The sequence below is a fragment of the Charadrius vociferus genome, unplaced genomic scaffold, assembly GCF_000708025.1.
Source record: "Charadrius vociferus isolate BGI_N301 unplaced genomic scaffold, ASM70802v2 scaffold201, whole genome shotgun sequence".
NCBI lineage: Eukaryota > Metazoa > Chordata > Aves > Charadriiformes > Charadriidae > Charadrius > Charadrius vociferus.
Window position 1 is genome coordinate 914,046 of NW_009646936.1, and position 24,225 is coordinate 938,270.

A 24,225-nucleotide genomic window follows, 5' to 3' on the forward strand; every position below is an offset into this window, starting at 1 on the left:
GCGGCCGGGCGGCAGCGGCGGCGTGTCCGGGCCCCGGCCCGGGGTGGGGGACGACGACGTCTCGTAGCGTGTCACCGGCCGGGCCCGTGGCTCCCCGGGTGAAACTCTGTCATTGCAGGTCTGGAGACCTTCGTTTCCGTTGCTAAGACGCTGCCGTCGCCTGAAATATACGATGTCGTGGAGGGATACGTAAAAATTTCCATGGAGTGTGCCGAAATATTCAAACTCCTGGATGGAGAAAGGAAGCCTGAAAGTGAGGTAGGTTGGCTGTGGGTGTTGCAGTTGAATGACTGGCAGCGCGCATCCTGGCTGGGAGAGGAACCGCTGAAGAAATGCTTTGTGGTGTAAATAACTCTGATAATTTGGTATGGGTTTTGTTGGGGTTTTTTTTTGTTTTGTTTTGGTTTAGTTTAGGGGTTTTTTTTGTTTCTGGAATTCACAGTGGCGGAAGCACTGATCAAGTGGGGAATGTCCTTTTCAGCGCAAAGATGTTCCTGGATTTAATGATATGCACAACCAGTAGTTGTGCTAAAAGCAAACTGTTAAGATTCTTTAAATGTTATCAAGACCATTTATGAAATAAGGGGGGCAACAGAAGCAGTTATGCAAAGAAAAAAGAATAGTCCAGTGAAAGTAATTGTTTTTAGATAACTTGACATCTCGCTGACATGTCAGTATTTCTAGGAAGCCACTGGTAAAGTTGACCTAATTTTTCTCATCTGAGCTGGACCCAATTTTTTCTCATCAGGATATAATGAATGAACTAAAGAATTAAAAAACTCTTTTCACTGTGTGTACTGCAGCAGCATTATTAACTTAAATCTGCTTACAACATAAAATTGGATAGTGTTCTTTTTAATTTTCACTTGTTGGTCTTTGCATTAGATTATCACTTTCGTCTGTGTGATGATGACCTGTGTCATGTTCAGTGACACAATGTTCTTGCTTTCTGCAAGATCCTTTTACCAATAGAGGCTAGTACTTGTAATGAATACAGTCCCAATGCTGTGTGGGCTCTGGACTCATCTAGGAGTTACTTGTGAGACTGGAGCAGCTCAGATGGTTTTCTTCAGCATGTTTCATTGTGCACTTACTAGCAGTTGTCTCTTAAAGCATTGGTTCATTAGCCACAGGCCTTGACCTCCAGCTTGAAAGGGGTCTTCAAGGTCCATCAGCCTGTGCTGAGGTTTGCACTGCAGTTAGTATTTGCATCCCCAGAAGTGGCTGTTGTGCATATGGAGATGAATCATACATGTAGGTCTCAATTCACGTGAGGAGGGACCTTTTTTTTACATTCAGTTTTACTTGTCCAGGCCTTCAGTCAGCATGTTGGCTTGGGCTTCCAGTGGAGGTTGTCCCTTCCTACTACTGAATTGCATCAGTTTAGTGACTGAAAAAAAGAGGAGTTGGCTGACCTCCTGTGGTTCTCCAGTCTTTCATATAGTGTTTGTATAGGGGATTCCTTGAAAATTCGCACTCTCAGAACTAATCCTTTAGAAGAGGAAGCATTAATTTGGGAGACCATTCGGAATTTAAGTTCCACTTCATATGTGGAAGCTTTCCTCTTGTGGTGGGGTTATTCGTTCTTTTAATGGTGTTCATTACTGTTTGCTCAGCTAATAATTTTAAGCCGTACCTGATATTGGCAGATATTAACATATCTCTATTATCTTATAGATGTTATTAATCTTTCAAGCTCTAGAGGCCATTTTACTGAGGACAGCCAGTGACCTCTCCCATTTTTCTGTTGTGGGAATGAACATAGTCAAAAAGTTGATCCATTCCTACATGAGATTGGTCTATTCTGCTTTGTATTCTGAAAATCACAGGTAAGTCTTCTCTGTACTGTTGTGGAAATCTCTTTCAGTTGCTCTGAATTGATCCCGACGGGCAGTCTGGGTCTTGGACATGTATACAAAACGTTGCAAAGTTCAGCGTGACTTATTGCTAATAATCCACCTTTATTTAATGATACTGTTCCGCATTTCATAAAATAATTGCACGTGGAATCTTTGCAAGGTGGAAGCTCTGATACAATACACAATCTAATGCTATATGATACTTTCCCAAGGCTGTAGCTTTCATCAGTTCTGCCTGTCCTAGTGAGAGGTAAAGTGGATGGTATGTTGAGTCCTATTATTTTAATGCTACTTGGTTTGTGAAGTGAAATGTACTGCATGGGACAGGAAGGAACAGGCTTCCTTGTAGTTCAGAGAGACTGAGCAGTCTGTCTTGTGATGGCAGAAAGAGCTGCTCATGTTTTATTTCACTGTATTTTTTATAGTTAGATTTCCATGTTTATAATAGATTTTTTTCTTTCAGACTGGCTTTTCCTGTCTCTTAAATCTAAGGCCATTTTAGGCCGATTAAAGCACTTGTGTATTATCTAGTCCAGTCTAAACCATTTCCCATGCTCTGTGGACAGGGTGAGAGAACTTCCAAGTGCCAGAGACATTTTAATACAAATCTGGGAGGAAGAGGAAGGGAGAGAAAAAAATAGAGACTGTAAATGACTTGTCCAAGGCTGATGACTTGTCTTTCAGTCTTTGGAGAGGCCAAAATTAGAAAAGCAATTTCTGCTTTCAAGTTCATGGACATGACCATGCTTCTTGCACCACTCAGTTGATTTTACTGTACATAGAATCCCAAATACAGGTGGATAGGTATAGTGTAAATAAATTTTGAAACTATGCAAGATCTACACTTCTTGTTAGCCTTTAAAGATTTCAGCTTTTGGAGAAGTCGTTCTAGAGCCTGCATAGAGGAGGCTGCAGATATCTGATGGTATTCTGATGGTGTATGCTCTGCTTTTTCAGTGCTACCTCTTTGACGTGCAAAGGAATTTTATTGTGGTGGTATGTCTAGATGGGATCTCTGCTTTAATAACATGGCTTTCTTACAGATTGTCCATGAATGAAATGTGATGGACAGATTCCCAAACCCTTAATGGGTAGTGGATCTGCAGACTTGTATCCGATGGCCCTGTCATGTTCCCATTGAAATAAATGGCAAACTCCCAGGAATTTAGGAGTTCTTAATTTTTGGCACTTTATTCCTTTTATCCTACTTTATAAAGTGAATATCCAGCCTCTCTTTACTACTTAATTTTTGCAAAGAATATAAATAGGCATTCCCTTCCTCCCTCTCCCCTTCTTCCCAGTTGCCATTATCACTGCCTAAAATAAGGGGTTTAGTTGTTTTAACTTATGTTCCATTTTCCCAGTGGTCAGTGAGCAAGAATCAAAACTGAGTGTAGATCTTGGGATTTACTTCATGACGAGACCATGCTGCATACTTAAACTGAAGAAAACCTCTGTCATTCAGCTAAAAGACAAAAAATTTAGTCTTAACTTTGGCCTGTGCTCCATGTGTCTTTAACTTGAGCATCAGCTGTGACTCTTCTGGACCTGCTTGTGGCAGTAAAGCGCATAAGCGTTTGCAGGATAAGGGGGGTCTGTCCAAGAAATGTGCTTGTAGAAATAGGCTGTTCACAAAGAAGATCGAAGTTCTTTGTGAATAACAGAATAATCTGCGTTTGGCCTAAATCTGTATTGTGATGGTCGTTAAAATGGTTGGTTACATATTCAACTAAAGCTCCCATCAACTGCAGCGAGAGCTTTGCATGATTTGGGGATACTTTCTTAATGGCTATCTTGATTGCTTGTGTTGGGACTGATTCAGAACTGCGTCGTGCCTGAAACTTCTGAAGGCTTGGGTGGATGTTGGAGGTGGAGTGGGATAATTTCTTTTACAGGAAAAAGGTCTGTCTTTAAATTTTAATTTCTTGATTTGGTTGTTTGTGTAACTGTCATCCTGGAAATAACCTGCAGGTTTTCCTCTGCCTTTTGTTTTAGGCTGAGCCGAGTGTGCCTTACCCTGTTATCAGCCATGGTGGCTCAGGGGCCAGATTCAGCAAGGGATGTGTATAGCCATTTTGATTTCAATAACAAGTTTCTGCCTGGATTATTGAAAAAAAGATGTAAGAAGGTAAATTAAGCTGCTGTGTGCCATGAAATGCTGCGCCATGGCTCCATCAGTTTTCCTCTGCCAAGTATTTAAAACTAAGCTGTTGCCGAAGTCTCTTTGCTGTGTTCTCATCCGCAAGAACTTAACTCTTCCTTCCTGTCCTGTGTCAGGCTGACATGCTTCTTGATTGTTTCTAATTGGCAGCAGAACTGATCTGTGGGGCAAGAGCTTTCCATCTACTTATATAGGAAATCCCCAGGGGATGTTTCTGAGTATCTGCGATAGTGGGAGAGCTGACCTGCACCCTTGAGGTATAGCTTACTTCATTTTCCATCCCGTGCTGGTCTTTCTCATCTTGTCGGGTGCAGACCTCCTCAGGATAACATTGTTTTTACACTGCTTTGTAGGATTTACTGCAAAACTTTAAAGTGCCTTGTCTGTTTCTAATAAGCTGTGGTGAAGTATAAACGTATAGTTTCTGTGGGCTACACTTTTAGTGTCTAAAATGGAGTGAAAATGATGGTAAACTTCTGAATATTATTCAGTGATGTGTTTGGGAAAAGCTCGTTCTTTTTTAAAAGCATGGATTGCAGTTTGGCCCACTGAAATAAACAGAGGTTTTTTCAGTTGTAGAAATGGTGAGAGGATTTTGCCCACTACTAGTACAGTCAGAATAATTGCGCTTGAAAATATAACCAAGAGGTTTAAACAATCCCTTGGCAGAAATCCTTAAGGAGGATATGGAAGTGAGTAAAAAAAGTCACTCCTCTTTTTCCAAAAGGAACTATTTCTTGTTTCCTCTCCATTTGCTAAAAATAATCAGGGTTAACCTGAACCAGTGTTTCAGAACAAGAATATTTATATTTCATTCCAAATATAAGTGTATAATAAATCCAATACTATTTTCAATGCTGATAGATTGTTTCTAGTTTTTTAAAGAAGACTTGCAGAACTTGTACATTTGTGTTGGGTTTGTGCCATCTGTGGTGACAAATGACACTGTAAAAGGTGGTGTCGGGGAGAAAAGTGTGTGTTTGTATTTTGCCTTCTGCTTGATTGCTTTATATATAAACAATTTCGGGAATGTCAGTCTTCATGGGTTTTGACCTTACTGCAGAAGTTATCTTTAGGAGTACCTCCACCCCTTAAATCAAAATGCTTGGACGTAGGTAGTCTTTTGACCACAAGCTTATTAGATATGCAAGTAAGGTACAAGGAAAAAAGTTTCCAGAAATGAACTGAAGATCTTACTCTTGCTCAGCTTTCAGTGCGATTGTTATGTCACAACTGGCTATTGGAGGTGATTTTTTTAATACAAAAATATCAAGCACAAAGCTTACAGCAAAATCTCATTTCTTTTTATTTCTTTCAACCCTTTCATGAGTCACTTCTGCCTTCTGTTTAGCCTAGTCAGTATCTTCTTTCAGGCATTTTTACTGTGCAAAATTAAGTTTCATCTAAGTTGCAAAAAATTACAAATCATGCTCATATCCTATGATGCTTTCTAGGCAAAGCTTTCATTCCTTCCGCTGTGCTTGAATCTGTAGTTTTATAAGATATTAGCCCCTTTTTTTAAGAGCTTTTTTTTTTAAATTTTTTTTAGCCAGTCTTAGTTGCATGACCCAGGTAGCTGCGTGAGCAGCTGTGATAGCTGAGGAGTGGGAGTAATGCACCACAGCTCAGAAATGGCAACGAGCAGCAGGGGTCTCCAAGGCTGTCACTGCTCTGGAAGCCTGTATAGTAAGAAATTAGAGCAGCACTACTGCCATCACCATTCTTGGGTATTTTTGTGAATTCACCAGTGTATCAAGTAGTGCAGAAGTGCGGATGTTCAGTGATGTGTGTACAAGGGTACGGCATACTGTTAACATTTTCTTCTTTTTTATTGCTTGAGAATTGAAAAATATGTGAAATAGGACACCTCCCTTTTTGATGTTGACTTTAACAGACTGTGATCTGCTTAACACAAGATTTTCAAATGAATATACTGTGGATGTATTGCATATAAATATATGTGTATGGCTATATGCAACATGTTTATAGACTAATAGTAATTTACCTGTTTATAGTACTTATAATGATAATCAATTGTTGCAGTATTAGTTTTGCAGTTGTGTACAATCTGTAAACTAACAGTTCCTTTTGTCTTTTCTAGGGGAGAACTGATGTCCGTATGGCTTATATTCAGTTTGCTCTCTCCTTTTTAATTGCTGGTGACAATGCAATCTTGACACAGGTGCTGGAATTAAAAGGTACTTCACAATTGCTTAGGGTTTTTGGTTGTTTTGTTTTGGTTTTTTTAAGGCAGAGTCTTTTACAGGTGATAAGAAATATGAGCTAATTCAAAACATGAACCAGTTAAACAGCACTAATAAGATACAAAATACATATTTTTAATCTTAGCTGAACAGCTTTAAACTTCTGCAGTATTCTAGTGAGTGCCTCTTCTGCTTGCAAATAATGTTTGCAAAAACTGCAAAAATAGGAAGCCTTTGGTGGCACAGATGTAAAAAAGGTAAATATAACTTTGAGGCCATAGATTCAATAAGCAGAAAAAAACTTCATGGCCTCTAGCCTTGCTCATAACACAGTAATAGTGGATATGTTGCATTAAAAAAATATTTTTGAAGTGTTAAAGACTGTGCATACTTTGGTATCCTTTCTGTTCTCATGCAGGACAACTGTTGTGTACTCCATTAGGCTGTTTTTTTGTCGATGATTTGGGAGACCAATGTAATGTGCTTTGCATCCTTTGTGGAGGCGTTCCACAGGAGTGCAGTCCAGGAGTATGTTACACCCATGTCTCTTAGAGAAGGGGGTCAAACTCGACTGGCAAAAAAGAGGATCCAGAAAGTTGAATCTTACATACACTTGATTAATACTTGATCCCTTATGTGCTGAAAATAATGTAAAACTTCTGTTGACATTAGTGGTTTGAAATCTACTGGTGATAGTTCTCAGGTTGTGAATTGCGACCCTTGGTAAGACTATGAAAGAATTCAGAAAGGATCTAGAAATACTCAAAAAAAAAAAAAAAAGTAAGTCATCAGCTGGCAGCAGTTCATTTCTTCTATGGTGAGGGAGTGAGAACAGGCCATAACTATTTACATCTATTGTTCATGCTGCCGTGGAATCTTCTGATTTCCTTTAATGGCTCGCAGTTGTTCAGTTCTTTTAGAACAGGGAATGGCAGTGCACACCTAGACCCGGTCAGCACAGCTGCCTTTCATTCCCCTGTAAGATACTGAAGTTCTCTGTAAACTGAAATTCTTTAATTTTGGGATGGGCAGGTGAGCCAAAAGATGATGCATGTGCTTGAAGATGTAACCTCCAAACATTTGAGAATCACCCAGTGAAACAATTGTGAGTCCTTCAATAGAAACTCAAGTTTAAATAGTGCATAGCACATTAGGGCCTGAAATATATTTGAAGTTGACAGATGCTATTGCTGTAAGTGTTAATAACCAAGTTGGCAAATTATCTAGTTATGATGAGAGTGGGTTTGGCAGAATTACTTGTTCATCACTTTAGTTACAGACAGATTATCCTTCTGAACTCTGATTGCAGCCATTTGGTTCATCCTTAAATATAACAAGGTAAATAATATGACATTGAAGAGAAATGGGTATGAATTCCCCGAAGCATTTTAGTGTGAAAATAGCTTTCACATTTTCACTTAACATTTGAAATGTCTTCTTAGATTTCATTCCAGATATTCTTCGCTCTGAAATAAAGGAAGACAAAGTTTCTACAGTCAATCTCCTACTTTCCACACTGAGAACTAAGGTATGATATACCCTTGAAACTGTGTTGTCTCTTGTTTTCTATTTTCTTTGCTGCTGGAAACAGTTTTGCAGTAATTTCTCATAAAATGTACAGCTCTTTAACATGTTGGCACTGTGCTGCTGCTGCAAGTTTGTCAGTGTGTCCATTACTGAAAATATTGAAGGTTGATAGCTTCGCTGTATTACTGTTTCAGGACTGAAGCTTTTTATGCTTTTCCAATGCCCTCCTTTAAAGGAAGTCATTGCATAGCTTGTCCTTGGATGCTAATTTCAGCTCATCTTTAGTGTGTGGTGTCCAACAGATTCCCATTGTTTCATGGGTTGCAATTGCATCAGTGTCAAGCCTGAAGGTCAAAAGAACTAGAGTCATTGTGTCCAGTGACCATGACAGTAAGATTGGTCCTTCGATTAATGTGTCTCATGCTGAAATGGGGAGATCAGCTAGATTTGACTAGCTTTGTTAGCTCTGTACTAGGTAATGATGTACAATCTTCTTTCCAGGAGAAAAAGTATTTTGTGTGGTTTTAGTATGGAGACTGTGCCGTGAAATGGGTTTCGAGGAGCTGTCTGGTTGCAGTTGAAGGGTGTGGGGTACTGTTTCTCAACCAGTCTTGGCAGGGCTCTGTTGAGGTCCTGTGGTCCTTGTTAGTTGGTCTTTGGACTTGCTTGCTGTTAACACAGCAAAGTTTCTGCTGCAGGAGATAAATTTCAGTCAAAAGTGTATCTTGGTGGGGTAGAGGAAAAGCTAAGTTTTATCATAAAATTGTCTTCCCAAAGTGAGAGAAGTTTTTGTGAAAAAGAAAGGGTACATACCACCTGTTGTCAGAAAGTACTGTTGGAGAGATAAATCTGCTCCTCTTTGAAGTTGTTCTTTCTGATTCTTTCATAGCAGACAAATAACCTCTTGTTATAGCAGGGTTGAGACAGAAAACTTCAAAGCAGGAATTGCTGAAAGGTGTGAGAGTTGGTTTAGTCTTGACTGCTTTTCCTGTGCTCTGTTGTTCCTTAGCTTCTGAGCGTGGCAGTGCCTCTTTCACTGTGATGCGCCAGCTTATTGCTGCTGTGGGTACAGGAACTGCACCAGAGTTTTTTATTTCTATAAAAATGTTTTAAAAAATGTTTTTAGTTCCAGTATCTATGATTTTTGAATCTCTGTTTTGAATTACTGTAGCAATGTTGCACAAGCTGTTGTATGACCAATTGAGAGAATGAAGAAAGTATAGTTTCAAATTTAGAGTGTAACCATAAGAGTCTGCCTCAGACTCAGGCTTTTCACAATTGACAATTTAAATTCAAAAGTATTCTTTCATTTTTCTATTGCAATAACCTCGGAAGAAGAAGAAGAGGGAGAAAAAAGCTAGCATTTAAATGTTAAATAAACCTTCTTGAAGCTTTGTTTTCTAAACGAAGGTTTTCCTATGCAGGAATCATACATTACGTACTGTTATGTTATTGATGAAACCTAACACACTGTATGACTCTTCAGCAAGGAAAATGAGAGTTAAAAAAATGAGGACTGCAGAAAACAGTAGGAGAACTTTTGAGAATTTCCTCCACTGTGTTTTCCCTCTCATTCAGACTTTATTTGTAGTGGGTTCTACTGTCTCTCCAGCAGGTTTCCATGATCCTAGTCTGTGGCTGTGCTACTCTAAATATGTTCTGTGCTCTTTAGTTGAACTTGAAAGTCTATCCTGTTCAGCACATGCAATGTTTGCAGAATTTGGTGCAGAGTCTTATGGCTTCAACCATATCAAGATGGGAGCAGGAGCGTGTGAAAGAAGCATTAAGAGGACAGGCAGAACCTTTTGTCTGCTGGTCTGAGGAGAGCGAGCTGTGTGTGTACTAGAATAATGAAGTGTGTTGATAATTTGCCATTATTTTGTGATAATTTGCCATAAATAGAAAGGTTGTCTGTTCAATTTTTTTTTTCGTTCTTTTCAGGTGGTTCAAAATAAAAGTATCACCAAAACCCAGAAGGTGCGCTTTTTTACTGCAGAAGTGTTGATTCACATTGCTTCACTTTACAGGTGGAATGGGATTACTGATGTCAGCCCTGGGGATTTAAAGGTCTGGTAACTTACTTCTTTGTAACTCCCTAGTCCTTATCCTGCTCCCCTCCCTGACCCTACCCCCAGCAGCGCACAGGTTTTGAAATAGCTCCCAGTTACTCTAGCCTTGTTGAGTTCAAGAAGAGGGATCTGCTGAGGCTACTTAAAAAGAAATCCTGACTTTCTGCTGTTTCTCACCACTCGAGGAGGAGGGTTTGTTTCCCCTCCCTGGTTACCAGAACTGCAGTGGAGATCTGTTAACCAGGGAGAAATGAGGCTTTTGGGTGTGAGTACTGTATTCCATTGCCTAGACACATTTGTGTCTCTATAGGAGGATGTATCTATAGCAATGTTCCTACTGCATGCTTCATACCCATCCTACACGCTGATCTGATTTGAGAGCTAAAGTCCCAAGATGGTTGCCAGACTTGGCTTGCATTGTCTGAGAGGCTGACAGGGTTTTTGAGCTGTTACTGATTCTACTGGTTCATGAAATCACATTCCTAAATTCATAGATGAGGCAAGGATCAGGGCCGCAATTGTTGGGTGTGTGTTACTACTGCAGATGTTTTGTCATCTTCTCTTCATAAATAAGTTACTTTTTTTTTTTTATTTTTCTTAATCTTGCAATCTCTGTTTTCCCCCCTTTCACTGTGGGAATATCTAAGGCATGGCTATAAACCCAGCACAAAGCAGTAGAAAGAATTCTATGCTTCCACTGGCTTTTGGCTGCAGACTTTTTATTTTTGTGTTGATTAATGCTTGATCTTTAGAAGTCAAACCATTCCTCTTCAAAACTTCTAACACTGAACAACTGCCTTCTTATCCTTCCTCTACTGGATGTTTATGCCTATGCCATTCCAATCCTGATATGTTGTAAGTACTTTTTGGAGGAGATCTGTTTCTAGTAGGTGTTCGCTTGGAGCAATGCAAATACATGACCCTATTCATAAACATGCAGTTTGATTTTGAATAATTTTAAATTCTTATAATTCTGTGCAGTCCTTGTGAGTCATGTGGTTCGTGATTTCCCAACGACAATTGTCAAGAGACTTCTCATTTGCAAGGATCTTAAGTTGTGCCGGATGTAAAAGGTTAATGGAATCTGGGTTCACTTTTTAAAGTTTTTGCTTGACATGGATATTTGGTCACTTCTTCCATTTTTGTATGGTGACTGTAATGGCATTGATGCTCCACATTTCCCTGAAGCATTGGCATGTGCAGTGCGTTGTTAGCTAACTTTCTTGCCCTGTGTTAAAGTTCCATCTTCTCCCAAATTGGCCCAAAAAACATACACGTGCTTGTTTCGCATGCTTTATGCTGAAGGTTTCAGTGATATTTTTTTTTTTTTTTTTTGGTCTTTCTGAACTTTCTCATAGTGAGCCTGGTCTGCAAGGTTGAACATTGGTTATTTCAGATTAAATATTAGGTCCTTGACTTCACAATCCCAGGATGGCCTTGCCCAATTTATGGAAGCTTTCTATCACTGCTTTTCTTTAGCTTGACTTTTCTCTGTCTTCTCCTGTCTTCTTTGCAAAAAGCCCTAACTCAATAATGCCCTGCAGATAGCACACATGTACCTAAATCTGGGAGGTTTGCTTTCCTTGAAACAAAAAGTATTGTAATATTTGATGTGTTTAGTACAGAAACTGAAATTTGTCTTGTTAATCTGAACAAAAGCCAAACTATCTTTTAGCATTTCTGTATAAAAGGAGCTTCATAAAATTCAGAGAAGAGTGACACTGATGTAAGATTTTCTTATGTGATACCAAAAATCAGATGCCTTTCTTACACCTTTTTATAGGTGACTCAAGGTTCTGAAGAGGTTGGAAAAATGATGGTACGGGAACTTGTTCATAATTTCTTAATGGATGTCTGCTGCTCTCTGAAACATGGCATAACTTTCTATGATCCAAGTCTTGGAACTTCTGGCAAGTAAGTCATGAGACAGCTGAGATTGTATGTGTGCTTTGTGCTGGGAACAAGAGAGGCCGCACGAGTTATCTTGTCTGCCCTTCCAGGCCTTTGCCATAACTTTACTGAATTCTGCTTCCATCTCTCTTTCTTCTGTGGCAGAAGAAATAAATATGTTGGGGGTTTTGTGTTGTTTTTTTCCTTTTTTTAGCTTCCCAAGATCAAACTATTGGATCTCCTTATATCTCTGTGTACTAGTGTAGAGTGGTCTGCCCTATTCATAGGGGCTTAGGCAAGGGTTATGTTTCTCCAAGCCATCTCCATGAATACCAAGTCCCTTACTGCAAGCTGTGGTTTTTAGGCCATAGATTTTTTTGATGTGAGAATAAAGCGTCAAAGTTTCAGTGTTAACCATAGGGTGGTGAAATATCTAGTCTAATTTACATTTTGTAGAACTGGACATGGTTTATCCCAGATTTAGGCAAAATGCTGACATTGATATCAATAATGCCAGAATTTGGCTTGCACCACCTGGAAGCGCCTATTTGTCCTACTGTTTCCTTTTGCTAACTAGTTAAAATACATATGCACTAGGGTTATGACTGATAGAGAAAATAACTGAGACTCTTGTAGTTCCATGGAGGGGTTCGCATAGGGTGAGTTTATGCTTCGTGACATTAGCGGGGCAAGAAAGGTACTAGATTGTAGTAGCAGATGCTAGTACTAAGTGGTGCTAGAACAGGTTGTTGCTTGCTTTGAGCAAAATTTTAACTGGTATTCATCTGGCATCTGTGGTATTCTCACTTTGTTTAGGGATGTACAAAAGAAAACTTAAAAAAAACCAAAAACCCAAAACCCCAAAAAGAACTGAAAGACCCGGAAAATACTTCCAAGTTGAATATTAAGTTTTAATTCTACACTTTCAGCTTTGTGAAGTTTGTTTAGAATATTTCTGAAACATTGTGGTTTTAATTAAAAATAATTACTGTTTGTCATGCAGAAAACTTGGGGGTAAATTCAGTTCTTACTTTTCTGAGTATAAACTTAGAAATTATGCCAGCAGTGTGAAAGGTCTTGCCTTGAATTTACCCCAGCAACAGTTAGAGGAGTTGCACAGTTAGCATCGTGTAAAGTATCAAAATAGGGATTTCTTTTTTTAAGTATTTTTTTGTCTTCAATAGGGGAGGAAATGTGGTGCTTCTGCGCTTTCTGCTTGGTTTAAAAACTGCAACAGAAGATGAAATGGTTGCTGATCTTGTGGTTAATATCCTTAAAGTGTGTCCAGATTTATTGAATAGATACTTTAAGGAGACCCAGTATTCCTTTGTTCCTAGACTGAAGTCAGCCTGGATGGACAATCTGAAGTTACTCAGAAAGGTAAGAGTATAAATGATGCACACCACATCTCCACAGAAAAATGCAATCCCAATACTCTTTTTTTTCTTTTCCAAAAGTTGAAGTTGTCTTTGTTAAACAGTAGTGCAGAATTATGCAAAATTGTAATAGGAAAGATGGTAAAGTCAAATGTTCCTGACCTACGGAAAAGTTACCAAGCCAGGTAAGTTGGTAGGAGATTGGTAAGCCTGCCTTTGATTGCTCTTATTACAGATATATATTATAATGCCATTCCAATGTAAATGTCGTTTCAGTTTGGGTACTATGCAGTAGAGGGCTCAGCCAGCCTGTGGTGTAGCCATGTTAGGTATAAACTAACTCTGAATTGATGAATTTAGGTGAGGCCTTCCTCTTGAAGGTTCCTCCTAAAGAAAAAAGATTTCATTGATTTCGGAGGCACTGAGCTGGGGATCAGGGAGTGGTTTTTTTATGGTTTTGTTTCAGAAGCAGCTGTTCTGTATCAGGAAACTCACATGTCTGAAGATGTATTGTGTTCACAGCTGTAACTGCACAGTGCTTTAGAGTTTATTAAAATCTCTAAAAAGCAGATGGGCACAATATTTCATAAATAATGACTTTAAAAACAAACCAGTCCAGCACTGGGGAAGTTAGGGGGCTGAGTTTTAAGTGAGCTAAACAGGAAGGACTTAATTGTTCTGAAATAATACCATCAATTACTGTAGGTATGTCACAAAAGAAGCAGCAGGATGCTGTTAAATATCGAAGATCGTAAATGGAGGGGGGGAAATGGCATCCTGTTTTCTGTGGGTGCTGAGGAAAATGAACCATGGCTCAGAGCCACAGCTGCTTTAAAAAGTGTGGACATAGAGTGAGTTGGAAGGTCATTTGGTAAAAAGCCACACTCAGAGCAGGAGGCTGTATAAACATTTAACTGAACCGGGAAAGAAGGAATTGGCATAAGAAGCAGTGAGAAACATCACGTTGATGATGCATTTTTTGAGATGCAGCAACATCGAAGCTCTGCTAGAAAAACCTTTTGTCCTTTTTGAGTATTCCTCTGACTCTTTGCTTTAGCTTAAAATGAGCAAGTAGGATCTGTAGTTTGTTTGTTGAAAAGGGGTGACCTTTAGCAAGGGTGCAGGTCACATACAGATGTTCCATTTAGTTGAATAGAAGTCTGGGGGATGCTCTGTAGCATTTCTGCATGAAGAGTGGTATTCAGTGCTTTTGTTACTTTTGACAAGTCAAAACCCTTCTGTGAAATGCTCCCCTAAAGACGCTATTCTCTCCAGGACTATATCAATGTTGATTAAATTGTTATTTTTATTTCAGATCTACGAGGCTCAACCAGAGATTTCCAATTCTTTTAAGACTTCAGAGTTTATTCCTCTTCCCAGGTTGCTTTCTATGGTGATGGTAACAACAGTCCCTGCAGTGTGTAATAAAATAATGTTCACCCAAGGACTAAATGTAAGAGCAGTCTATATATTTCAGTGGATTTTTCTGTCTGAGTTAATACTGTTTGATTGAAGTGTGTGATCATCCAAGAAGTTTCTTAAGTTGGTTAATTATGTAGGTTTTATATTTTCTTTCCCAGCATAAAGCTTTATTAGGGAAGCAGTGGAAAATTAATTAAAACCCATTGATACTGCTTCCAAGAGCCATTCACAAGCACTGGCTCTGCTAATGCTCACTAGTGGTTTAGGCTGGGAATCTGAAAACCTACAGATTCTTTCCTGCAAGCCAACGTTTAGGAAGTAATTAATTCGTTAACAAATCTTAACATATATTCAGAATACAGGTTATGTGGAAAGCATAAGAACAAGCACTGAAATGTCATTAATTCATCTTCCTTCTTTCAGTTACCCAGCACAGTAGTAAAGCACAGCATACTGTCGCTTGTATCAATGGTACTGAGAAGAGCCTTGAAGAATATTCAGTACTGTTTGAGTGACGAAACTTGGCAAAAGTCAGAAATCTACACACTGTCAATGATGCAGGAATTCGTACAGCTGTACAGAGAAGCCATCAGCAAGGTATAAAGTAAAAAGAAAATTGGGGTGTAAGATGAGTCATTTTGCAGCAGATAACTACTCCTGTGCACTTTCTCCCCCAGGGGTTGCGGCCTGGGAGCCAGGAGATAGTCTCTCTGGGCAGGGGAAGGGGAATGCTGTGGGTTAAAAGGTGTTAATAACTGGTGTGGTAATAGATTACATATACTAAGAAAGCTGTCTGATGGAAATGCAAATAAAATTTTGTTATGAGACAAATTTGTAACATTGGCAGCTACTGTGCTGCAAATGAATTCCAAGAGCAGGCTCAGAAGCAAATTCTCCCTGTTCAAGGAAATTGTAGCCAGCAGAGTTCATTCAGAGTTAGAAGTTACTAGACAAGGTAGCACTTGGGTTGAAAATATACCATGAGGATAAAGAACCAAATGTAATTTTTTTACAGGAGACTTTTCAATAAAATGTTCTTTCCATTATTTATGTTCTGCAAAAATTGAAGTGTACTACTTGATTTCAGATCTTTTTCCAATTGCATACAAGATCAGTTACAACCTTTGTGACGAGCAGCAAATCCTCTTGTTGGTTGGTTGTGATTTTTTTTGATCACAGTAGCTTTGTCTCATGCGGGAGAGCTGTTGCAATTTACTCCTTTTGCCTCTAGCTTTTACCAGACATGAACAATATAGTGGCTGCCTGGCAGTCCCTTCTGAAGCAAGGGAAAGAACACCTTGATGGCCAACAGGAGGAAAGGGAAAGTGACATCTCCACTGTGAAGGTGATGACCGAGACAGCAGAAGCTGCCGAACAGCATGGTAGGCAAAGCAGGTGGAGTTACCCCTTCTTACATGTGCGTGAATGGATGTTGTGAAATCCTCATCCCATGTAAGGTAGTTAACTTCAACAGAGTCCAGATGTCACTTGTGCATTTACTATTCATCTTTGCTTTGTTCAGTTCTTTGGGCAGTTTAATTCTGACTAGTGTCAGAAGTGCCTAAGAACACAGTTTGACAAATAGGCTGCCATTGCTACAAGGACATTAAGCAATTTGCCTTTCTGCTGTTGCAGTCACAGAATGGTTGAGGTTGGAAAGGACCTCTGGGGGTCATCTTGTCCAACCCCCCCTGCCTCAACCTGGTTGCCTAGGACCATGTCCAAACAGCTTTTGAATATCCCCAAGGACGGAGACTCCACAACCTCTCTGGATAACCTGTGCCAGTGCTCAGTCACCCTCACAGTAAACTAGTGATTTCTGATGTTCAGAGAGAACCCCCTGTGTTTCAGTTTGTGCCTGTTGCCTCTCGTCCTGTCACTGGGCACCGCTGAAAAGAGCCGGCTCTGTCCTCTTTGCACCCTCCCTTCAGGCATTTATACAAGTTGATGAGATCCCCCTGAGCCTTCTCTTCTCCAGGCTGAACAGTCACAGCTCTCTTAGCTTTTCCTTGTAGGAGAGATCCTCCAATCCATTCACCTTTGTGGCCCTTTGTTGGACTCCCTCCAGTATGTCCATGGCTTTCTCGTAATGGGGAGCCCAGAGCTGGACAGAGTACTTCAGGTGTGGCCTCACCAGAGCTGAGTAGAGGGGAAGGATCACCTCCCTTTACCTGCTGGCAATGCTTTGCCTAATGCAGTCCAGGATACTGGTAGCCTTCTCTGTGGCAAGGGCACATTGCTGCCTCGTGTTCAACCTGGAGTCCACCAGGACTCCCAGGTCCTTTTCTGCCAACCTGCTTTCCAGTTGGATGGCCCCCAGCAAATGGAGTTGTTCCTCCTCAGGTACAGGACTCTGCAGTTCTTCTTGTTGAACTTAACCCTCCTGTCCTTGATCCTTTTATGCTAGTAGGAGTATTTTGCAGCCACACAATAAAACAGGAAGGGAAACTGATATGCCTGAAAAATAATTTTTTGAAGAATTTTAGTTTGCCTTTTATATTTTCCCATGAGATCATTTTTTTTCCAAGTAGTTAGTTACTGTGGCTACGCAAATGCTTGTAGCACAGGAGTAAAAACATGCATGAGTTGGAAGAGGGACAGAGAGTTGGAGTGAAGGCTTCAGTTTTCCTCTCTTGAAACCAGCATCTGTCCTGAAGGACTTGCTTTCATAGTCCCATTGTAGGGACCTGGAACTTTCAGTACTCTCTGTAGCTTGGCTAGCAGCCTGCAATGTTTTACTTATAGAGGTAAGATAAATTTGCAGCCGTTTTCATGCCCTTCAGAGGGCATATTCCACAGTGAGACTTCCTGGAGCAGAGAGTTTTTCACTGTATATCCTTCTATGTGCGACTTTGGGCAGCAAAATACTTGTCAACGCTGACTCTCCAAGGCTCTTTATTGGTAGAGTGCCTGCTGAAACCAATGAAGCAGCTAATCTCTAAAGTACTATAGCTGTAGTAGTTTCTCTGCACGCTATGGTGATAAGACTGTATCACTTGCTCTCAGCTCACCTTTTACAGCTTTATTTGCACTGTGGCCACTGGAGAATTCTTTTTTAATGGGAGTTGAGACTCAGGCAAACAAAGACAAAGGTTATGCATGGCATCCATCCAGTTCTTCATGGCTCCCTGAGGGAGACCCAGTTAACAGGAAAAAAGTAGGTGTTAAAAAAAAGTTTTGGCTGCCCTTAATTTATTTTGCTTCCTTTCATTAGTGACTGGATAAGATGTAGCTTTTATGCGTCCTCATTTTATAAACTAAAAGAATATTTAGCTGCTGAAACAGCTTTTCCTAAGAAGTAAACGGCTGCCTTAACTGGAGTTGGTGTTTCTCTCTTACAGATGTTGTCTTCCTCTTGCCAAGAGGTCATGTTGAGAAAGTATTATTTTGAAGAGGGAAGGGAAAGAAAGAAACCTTTAACTGAAGTAATAAATTAGTATACTGTCTCCTGCACTTCCCCAGTCAAACCTACCTGGCATTAACTAAAAATAGTGTCCCCGGAAAACCAGCAGTGTGACCATGTCCTTGCCTTCACTTTTTTTCTGTTGTTCAGCCTTAAATTGAACAGCAGTGAGACTGATTGGATTCTGATAGTGAGTGTTAAAATGTTGAGATTGTCCTTTATATGTGTGAGCATTTTAGAATCAAATTAGAAATGGCAAATGCCAATTTAAGCACTGAATAAGCTGGTTTAGTTTGTAAAATATTCACACAGGAATGCTGTGGAAGGAAACTGGGGGTTCCATTTTTTTTCTGTTTCTTGTTGTTAATGAGCAAGATAACTGATCATTTCATATGTAAGTCTATTGGAAATACAGTAAGTAATTCTCATGTTGAATAATGCAAGTGCTACACTGTGCTTTCTTGGTATGAAGGAAGGAGAAACTAATTATGTAAATGCTTTGTTTAGGTTCAGAGGATGCTGAGACACTGTTTCTGAAAGCTGCACTGCTTCAGGTCATATGCCTTTATCAGAAGGTTGTGCCCCACTTGGTAGCACGGAGCAACTTTGATTTTAGCAAGCTGCTAAAAGGTATGTAATGGGTAATTTCTGTTACCTTCATTTCTTTCTCTGGCTGCTTACAAAATCCACAACTGAAGGGAATGTTTGCTCTTCTGTGTAGATGGAGAAAGAACTGTTATTTAAAAGTAACCCATTTTAGTTTCTTCATTGTGTTGGCATTTATTGTTGCTATTTCTGCAGTGCTCTGGCACTCTCCCCTCTTAAATTCCATAGCTGCTCTACTACACTCAGTTGTTGAAAGTGGTAGGTTGCCCTGCAGTTTCTAATGTTTCTGAGGAAGACACGTCCAACTCTTAACGAGATTTGGGTATGTAATTCTCCTAGACCTATGTCAACAATCCAACATAAGTAAGTTATTTCCAAACTCTTCTTAGCTGCAGGGATAGAAATTTTTTTTAACAGGGTAGTTCACAGAAAGTTTGGAGTGGGGAAGAAGCACATGCTGATTAACCAGTCTCCTCTGGAAAAATCTTTTAATATTCAAGTATTTTTTCCATTTGCTGTGTTTTGAATTATTTTATCACAATTTGGCAGTATGTGGAGAGAACAACAGTATTCTGTATGGCATTATCTCCTGTGGAAAATCTGTATACGGAAGCATTTTAGCAGTGGTGTTGTATTTTTGTCTCTGATGTCATGTTCACGGAGGGTATTCCTCTTCGTACAGCAGAAGTAAACAGAGACATTCTGTACCTGCTTAACGCAGAAAGGATGATGAGCCACAAATTATGGGCTGTGGGCAAGATCCTCCAATACTGCTTGTGGTACAATAAATACAGCCATTTAAAATCGGTACTGGAGGAGAGAGCAAAATGTGGTTTGGGTATCATTGCTGTCTGTGGGCTGCTAGAGCTTGTAGGCCACCAAACTAGAGCAACTATCTGTGTTTTAGGCAGGTCTGGGATGTGTAAGAATGGGAGTTATGTAAATGCCTTAATTAAAGTTTGCCGGGGGAAAAATGGGCTTTAAACAAAAAAAACCCTTCAGAATCAACTGTCTCATGCATGAGGGTTTTCCCCCACCTCTGTCAAAGCATATTTAATTGGTTTGTATACTTGTGACTCACCAAATCACATATCCGGTTTATCCCATTATTTCTTGTGTTGGTCTGCTTTTTCAAAATGGACAAAAGGAAGGACACCTTTTTATGAGGCAGAAATCTCTGATGGTGTGTTTTGTTACACTGTAAAATAATAAAATTAAAAAGTTGAATAGAGTGGAAAATAAAATGTTATTCTCAAACACATGTAATGAAGTGAGCCTGGATGTTAATTTTGATGCAGATGATACGGTAGAAAGTGATGGTGTAAATTAATCTTGAAACTTTGATCTCTCAGATGCCAGCTTGAGAGTTCTGTTGTTCCTTCCCCTCGCCCTGATTGAAACATACACTCCAAAGGCAGCATATTTTTCTGCCTTGTAGCAATATGTGCTTTACACAGCTGGTACAGTTTGATTGTTTGGTCTTACTGTTGGATAGAATTTGTAGTGATGCATTTTTAAAATTTATCGTTCTCTCTCTAATGTGGACCACAAAGATACTACGCAGACAAAGAAAAGCACACTGAAACCAAAACTTTATACAGCTGATCTCGGTATATAACTTAACTGCAGTTAAAGTGTGGGCAGGACAATTTCTGGAGCATGCTGTGCGGGTCTCTGCACAGCTGTGTGACTTGTAAGGTGAATAATTCTTAGGCTATGCCAAAGCAGTCGTCGTGAGCAGATGATAAAAGTGATGTAGGGAGAGACAAGTGTAAAGTTCAGTTGCCTGTAACAAATACTGTAATAGTATAAGCGTTAAGATTTGTTATTAACTTAAATTCTGTATTTTGGTCTCCAGTTTATCCATCCTCTTTGCTTCCTGTAGGACACAGCTTTTCAGGGTTGCTGAGCACTGATAAAAGAGATTTTGTATTCCCATGTACCAGCAATGGGCTTGCGCCAGGGGCAGGTGTTAGACTCTCCCTGCTGAGGGCTGGATTCCAGCCTTAAATTGGCCAAGCATAATCGTAGTGTGTCTGGGGATCTCATGGTATCAAAATTTGTGGATTGCCAGCTTATCTCACAGTGGTGGTTTGGAACCCTACATGATTTGTATTCCTGAAATCTCAGGAAGTTATACCAAAATAAAGTTGATTATATTGCTTTCAAACCTCAGGTATCGTCACTGAAAAGGGCCTCCGAGAGGAGGTCCCTCCTGTTCTGCAGCACCATATACTGAAAGTAGCTTTGGAACTTCCTGCAAATAAATTTGCCTGGTTCAGAGTACAGGTAAGCAACTTCAAGGCAGATTTATACTTCTTTGGCCTGTTGTCCTCAAATTTTTACATCTAGTGCTGCCTAGTTTTAAACTAGTGCCAGTCCAGTCATTTTTGGAGGTGACCCTTTTACAAAACCAGTAAGAATTATATAGTCTTAGCACTAGTGAAGAATCCCTTCTGAGCTGAAAAGTTGTTCTACAAGGACAGAAATTTTTGCATCCCTGAAGAGGGCTGGACAAGGTTCCTTTAGCTCTTCTTGTCCTTAGAGAGGGGCAAGAGTGAGAATTTGCTGGTTTCCACTTGTCTGGAAAGCCTGAAATTTCAGACCAAGGAACTGAGCTGCTGATAGGAGCCATCCCGCCCGTTCCCAGGGAAGATTCTGGCATTTGTTAAGGCTGTCCTTCCTCTCCGTGATTACTGGAAACCTTCAGGGCCCCTGCTCTCTTCCTTACTGCAGGCCTGTAAAGAGAGCCTTGCTTTTTACGTCTGGAGAAATGAGTGGGCTTAACTTTGGAGGGAAGCAGAGTCACACCACCATGGGTCTCATGGTGGTGTGACTGTGACCCTGCTTTGTAGGAGATTTTCTGTCCTTTCCGGTTGGCAGTAAAGGAGAACTGTGGAGAGTTAAGAGCAAGCGAAGGAAAACCTGGGAACAGGCAAAGAAACTTAAGTATTTTTTTGTGGCTTTACCCTTCTAGTACAGACAGGTTTTAACAGAAAAGATAAAAGCTAAATCTGGCAATGTTACAGAGGGTTGTGGTTGTTAGACGTCAAATGCAAGTCAGTGAGAAAAGCAGGGGAGGTGGCTGAAGGATCATCATTTGATGTTCACATAGTGTTCAGCATCCCTGTGACTTGCATTGTTTTCCTATTTGGGGATCAGTCTCTTAAATTATATCTCTTATTCAGACAGTACTTGTAGGAAATGTGAATTCCTGGGGAGAGCAGAAATAGAAGTAGGATGGATGATTGTAGAGGAAGGTGGCTTTATCTTGGACACTTGTATTGGTACTTCTGTTACTTCTCTCTCCTTAAACTTCCCAAAAAAATGTTGTACTCAGTTTCCTGGCTTACTGAATGCAAAATAGTATAAATGATCCCATTCATTTCTGGCCTTGGTATTTTTGGGCAGGTCTATAAAATAATGTACTTTTATTATATATCTGCTTCAGTGCAACATAATCCTGGACAGTGTTGCGGTACCAGGGGAATTTAAATATATTTTTCTTCTAGGATGTTTCCGAGACAGAGAAGGTATCTGGTGAAAAGTCAGTATTCTATTTACTGATGAAAATGTTTGTTACAAGTAACCATTCTCATCTGAAGATTTCAACCAAAAAACTGATCATCAAGGTAAGTGTTTGATCTGAAATATCAGGATATTTACTATATCTCATTAATCTAAAATTTTTGTGTTCTAAAATTTTTCTTAAAGCTGATACCTTTACTGCATAGTTGTGTGGCCAACAGTTGTCCTTCCCATTTTCTGTGACTGTTCTTGGAAATTGCTGTAAGATAACTACCTATTAGCTAAGTATTCTCTGAAAGTAAATGCTGTCAACTGAATTTGCTGCAACAGTTGATGAAATAGCAAGGAAAATGTCTGTAATATTTGCCCACCCACCCTCCCTAGGCTGAATTAATTCCGATACTGTAATAAACCAATGTAATTTGTTCCTGTAAAGGTCTTGATGTTGATCAAGAAGAGATTATTTTTGATCTTTCTTTTTTATCCTCGTTTATTTAATCTGTACTTCATCCCTCTAGCCTTCCTAAAGCCTTAGCTAGTTTGCTTTGGCCTTGCAAGATAGTCCTGTTTCTTACAGTCTGATACAACCTCTGATGCAAGGAGTACTTCTGTCTTAAAAATGAATTAAAATCCCCTTCTGTGCATTTAAATAAGTTGTCTGACTTTTCAGAAGTGCTGATCAACTACAAATCTCATGAGGGCACCAGCGGCTGTCAGTTCTGGTATCGTTTCAAAACTGGGCATCTTCTAGTTATCTAAGTAGGAGTAGAGACCTACATGAAAAACAAAACCCAACCAAACAACTGTACCCCCCAAAAGAAAACCCAAAAAGCTGTTGGAAGGCCTGAACAGGGCTCCTTGTGGAGTGCCCCGTGGTAATAGTGGCATACAAGTTTGTATATAGTTTTGTGCATTTAATTTCTGCACTTAGCTTCAGTCACAGGGTGCAATTGTAGTGTCCAAACCACTACACCAAAGTTACAGTGATTGAATTAGGTACTAGTTGCCCTTGATCTCTGCAAGGGATTAAAGGCAGGTTAACTTTGTCTCACAGTAATGAATATCTCAATCAAAAGCTACCCAGTGCAGTTTTTCTAATGTATTTGGATTCTTTTGCTGAGTGGAGACGTGGGCTGCCTGACTCATTCTTGTTTCCTCTTTTAGATTCAGTCCATTTCGTTTTCCCTGAAGAGAATACAGGAGCAGTGAAGTTAGGGCAGTTATGTCAGCAGAAAGGCTGCTAAGAATAGATGTTAATGAGCGTGTTTTGCTTATTTTTCAGCACAGTACCATATAATCGGAAGGCTTTTTTTTGGATTTCACATTCTGTTCCTGCCTGTTTTCATGAGAGCTGCAAGTGTATTTCTATATCAAGACTCTGCCAAAAATAGTTAATTATTTAAAAATGAATCGGGTTTTTTTCTTTCTTTAAATGAACTATCCTGTCAGATTCGTGTAAGCAGTGATGTTATTTTTATAGCTGATGGTGGTGTACACAGAGTAAACGTAGAGCAAATGAGCTGTGATAGCTTCCTTTGTATTTTGTGTGTGAGGAAAAACAAAGGCAGAGACGAATTCATCCTTCATAATTACAGTCATTTACCGTAGATGCCAGAGTTAGGAAGCTGTTCAAGGTTTCTTCTGTTGTTGAGAGTGAGGGGCAGGTGGTTCTACCACTGTGCAGTTCAAATTGTCTGTCATCTGGATTGTCCTTCAGACAGCCATTCTTCCTCCTCCTCCTCCTCTTCTCCCTCCTCGTCCTTTCGTTCTTTTACAGGCAGAGCATAGGGTCACCAAGTTCCTAATTTAGGTGCCTCAAATAAGAGCCTGAATTTAGATATCATGAAAGTGGGCAAAAATATCTTATTCCCTATTACTTGACTGTGGTAAAATTGTGTCTACCTCACCACCCACAGCAACCGTGAGTATGCCTACGCTTCCTTCTGGACCTTGCTGTGGCCACAACCCACTGTTCATTTATTTGACTGTTCACCCATCTGCCCTACTCTTTTAAGCACAGGTAGATTTAGATTTAATTTAGCAGTGATTTTTCTTTATATTATATTACCTTAGTAGTTTTCAAAAGCCTGCCTACAGGCTGTTTTTAACAGTGTGGTGGGTTTTGTTTCTTGCTATAATACTATAAAAATGTACAACTCTCTTAAAGCAGTGTAGCCTGC

General features: G+C 39.8%; 1 protein-coding gene across 1 annotated transcript in view; it reads left to right on the top strand.

The window, feature by feature from the left end:
- The window catches only part of URB1 (URB1 ribosome biogenesis 1 homolog (S. cerevisiae)), a 58,040-nt gene that overhangs the window by 4,522 nt on the left and 29,293 nt on the right, over positions 1–24,225 (top strand). Inside the window, exons 2-15 of the mRNA XM_009894923.1 lie at positions 104–258; positions 1,678–1,829; positions 3,855–3,987; positions 6,122–6,218; positions 7,667–7,752; positions 9,693–9,818; positions 11,604–11,734; positions 12,895–13,090; positions 14,402–14,539; positions 14,932–15,105; positions 15,740–15,890; positions 18,419–18,541; positions 20,694–20,806; positions 22,030–22,149. Coding sequence (XP_009893225.1) covers positions 104–258; positions 1,678–1,829; positions 3,855–3,987; positions 6,122–6,218; positions 7,667–7,752; positions 9,693–9,818; positions 11,604–11,734; positions 12,895–13,090; positions 14,402–14,539; positions 14,932–15,105; positions 15,740–15,890; positions 18,419–18,541; positions 20,694–20,806; positions 22,030–22,149 — 1,895 coding nt within the window. The remainder of the gene's footprint in view (positions 1–103; positions 259–1,677; positions 1,830–3,854; positions 3,988–6,121; positions 6,219–7,666; positions 7,753–9,692; positions 9,819–11,603; positions 11,735–12,894; positions 13,091–14,401; positions 14,540–14,931; positions 15,106–15,739; positions 15,891–18,418; positions 18,542–20,693; positions 20,807–22,029; positions 22,150–24,225) is intronic.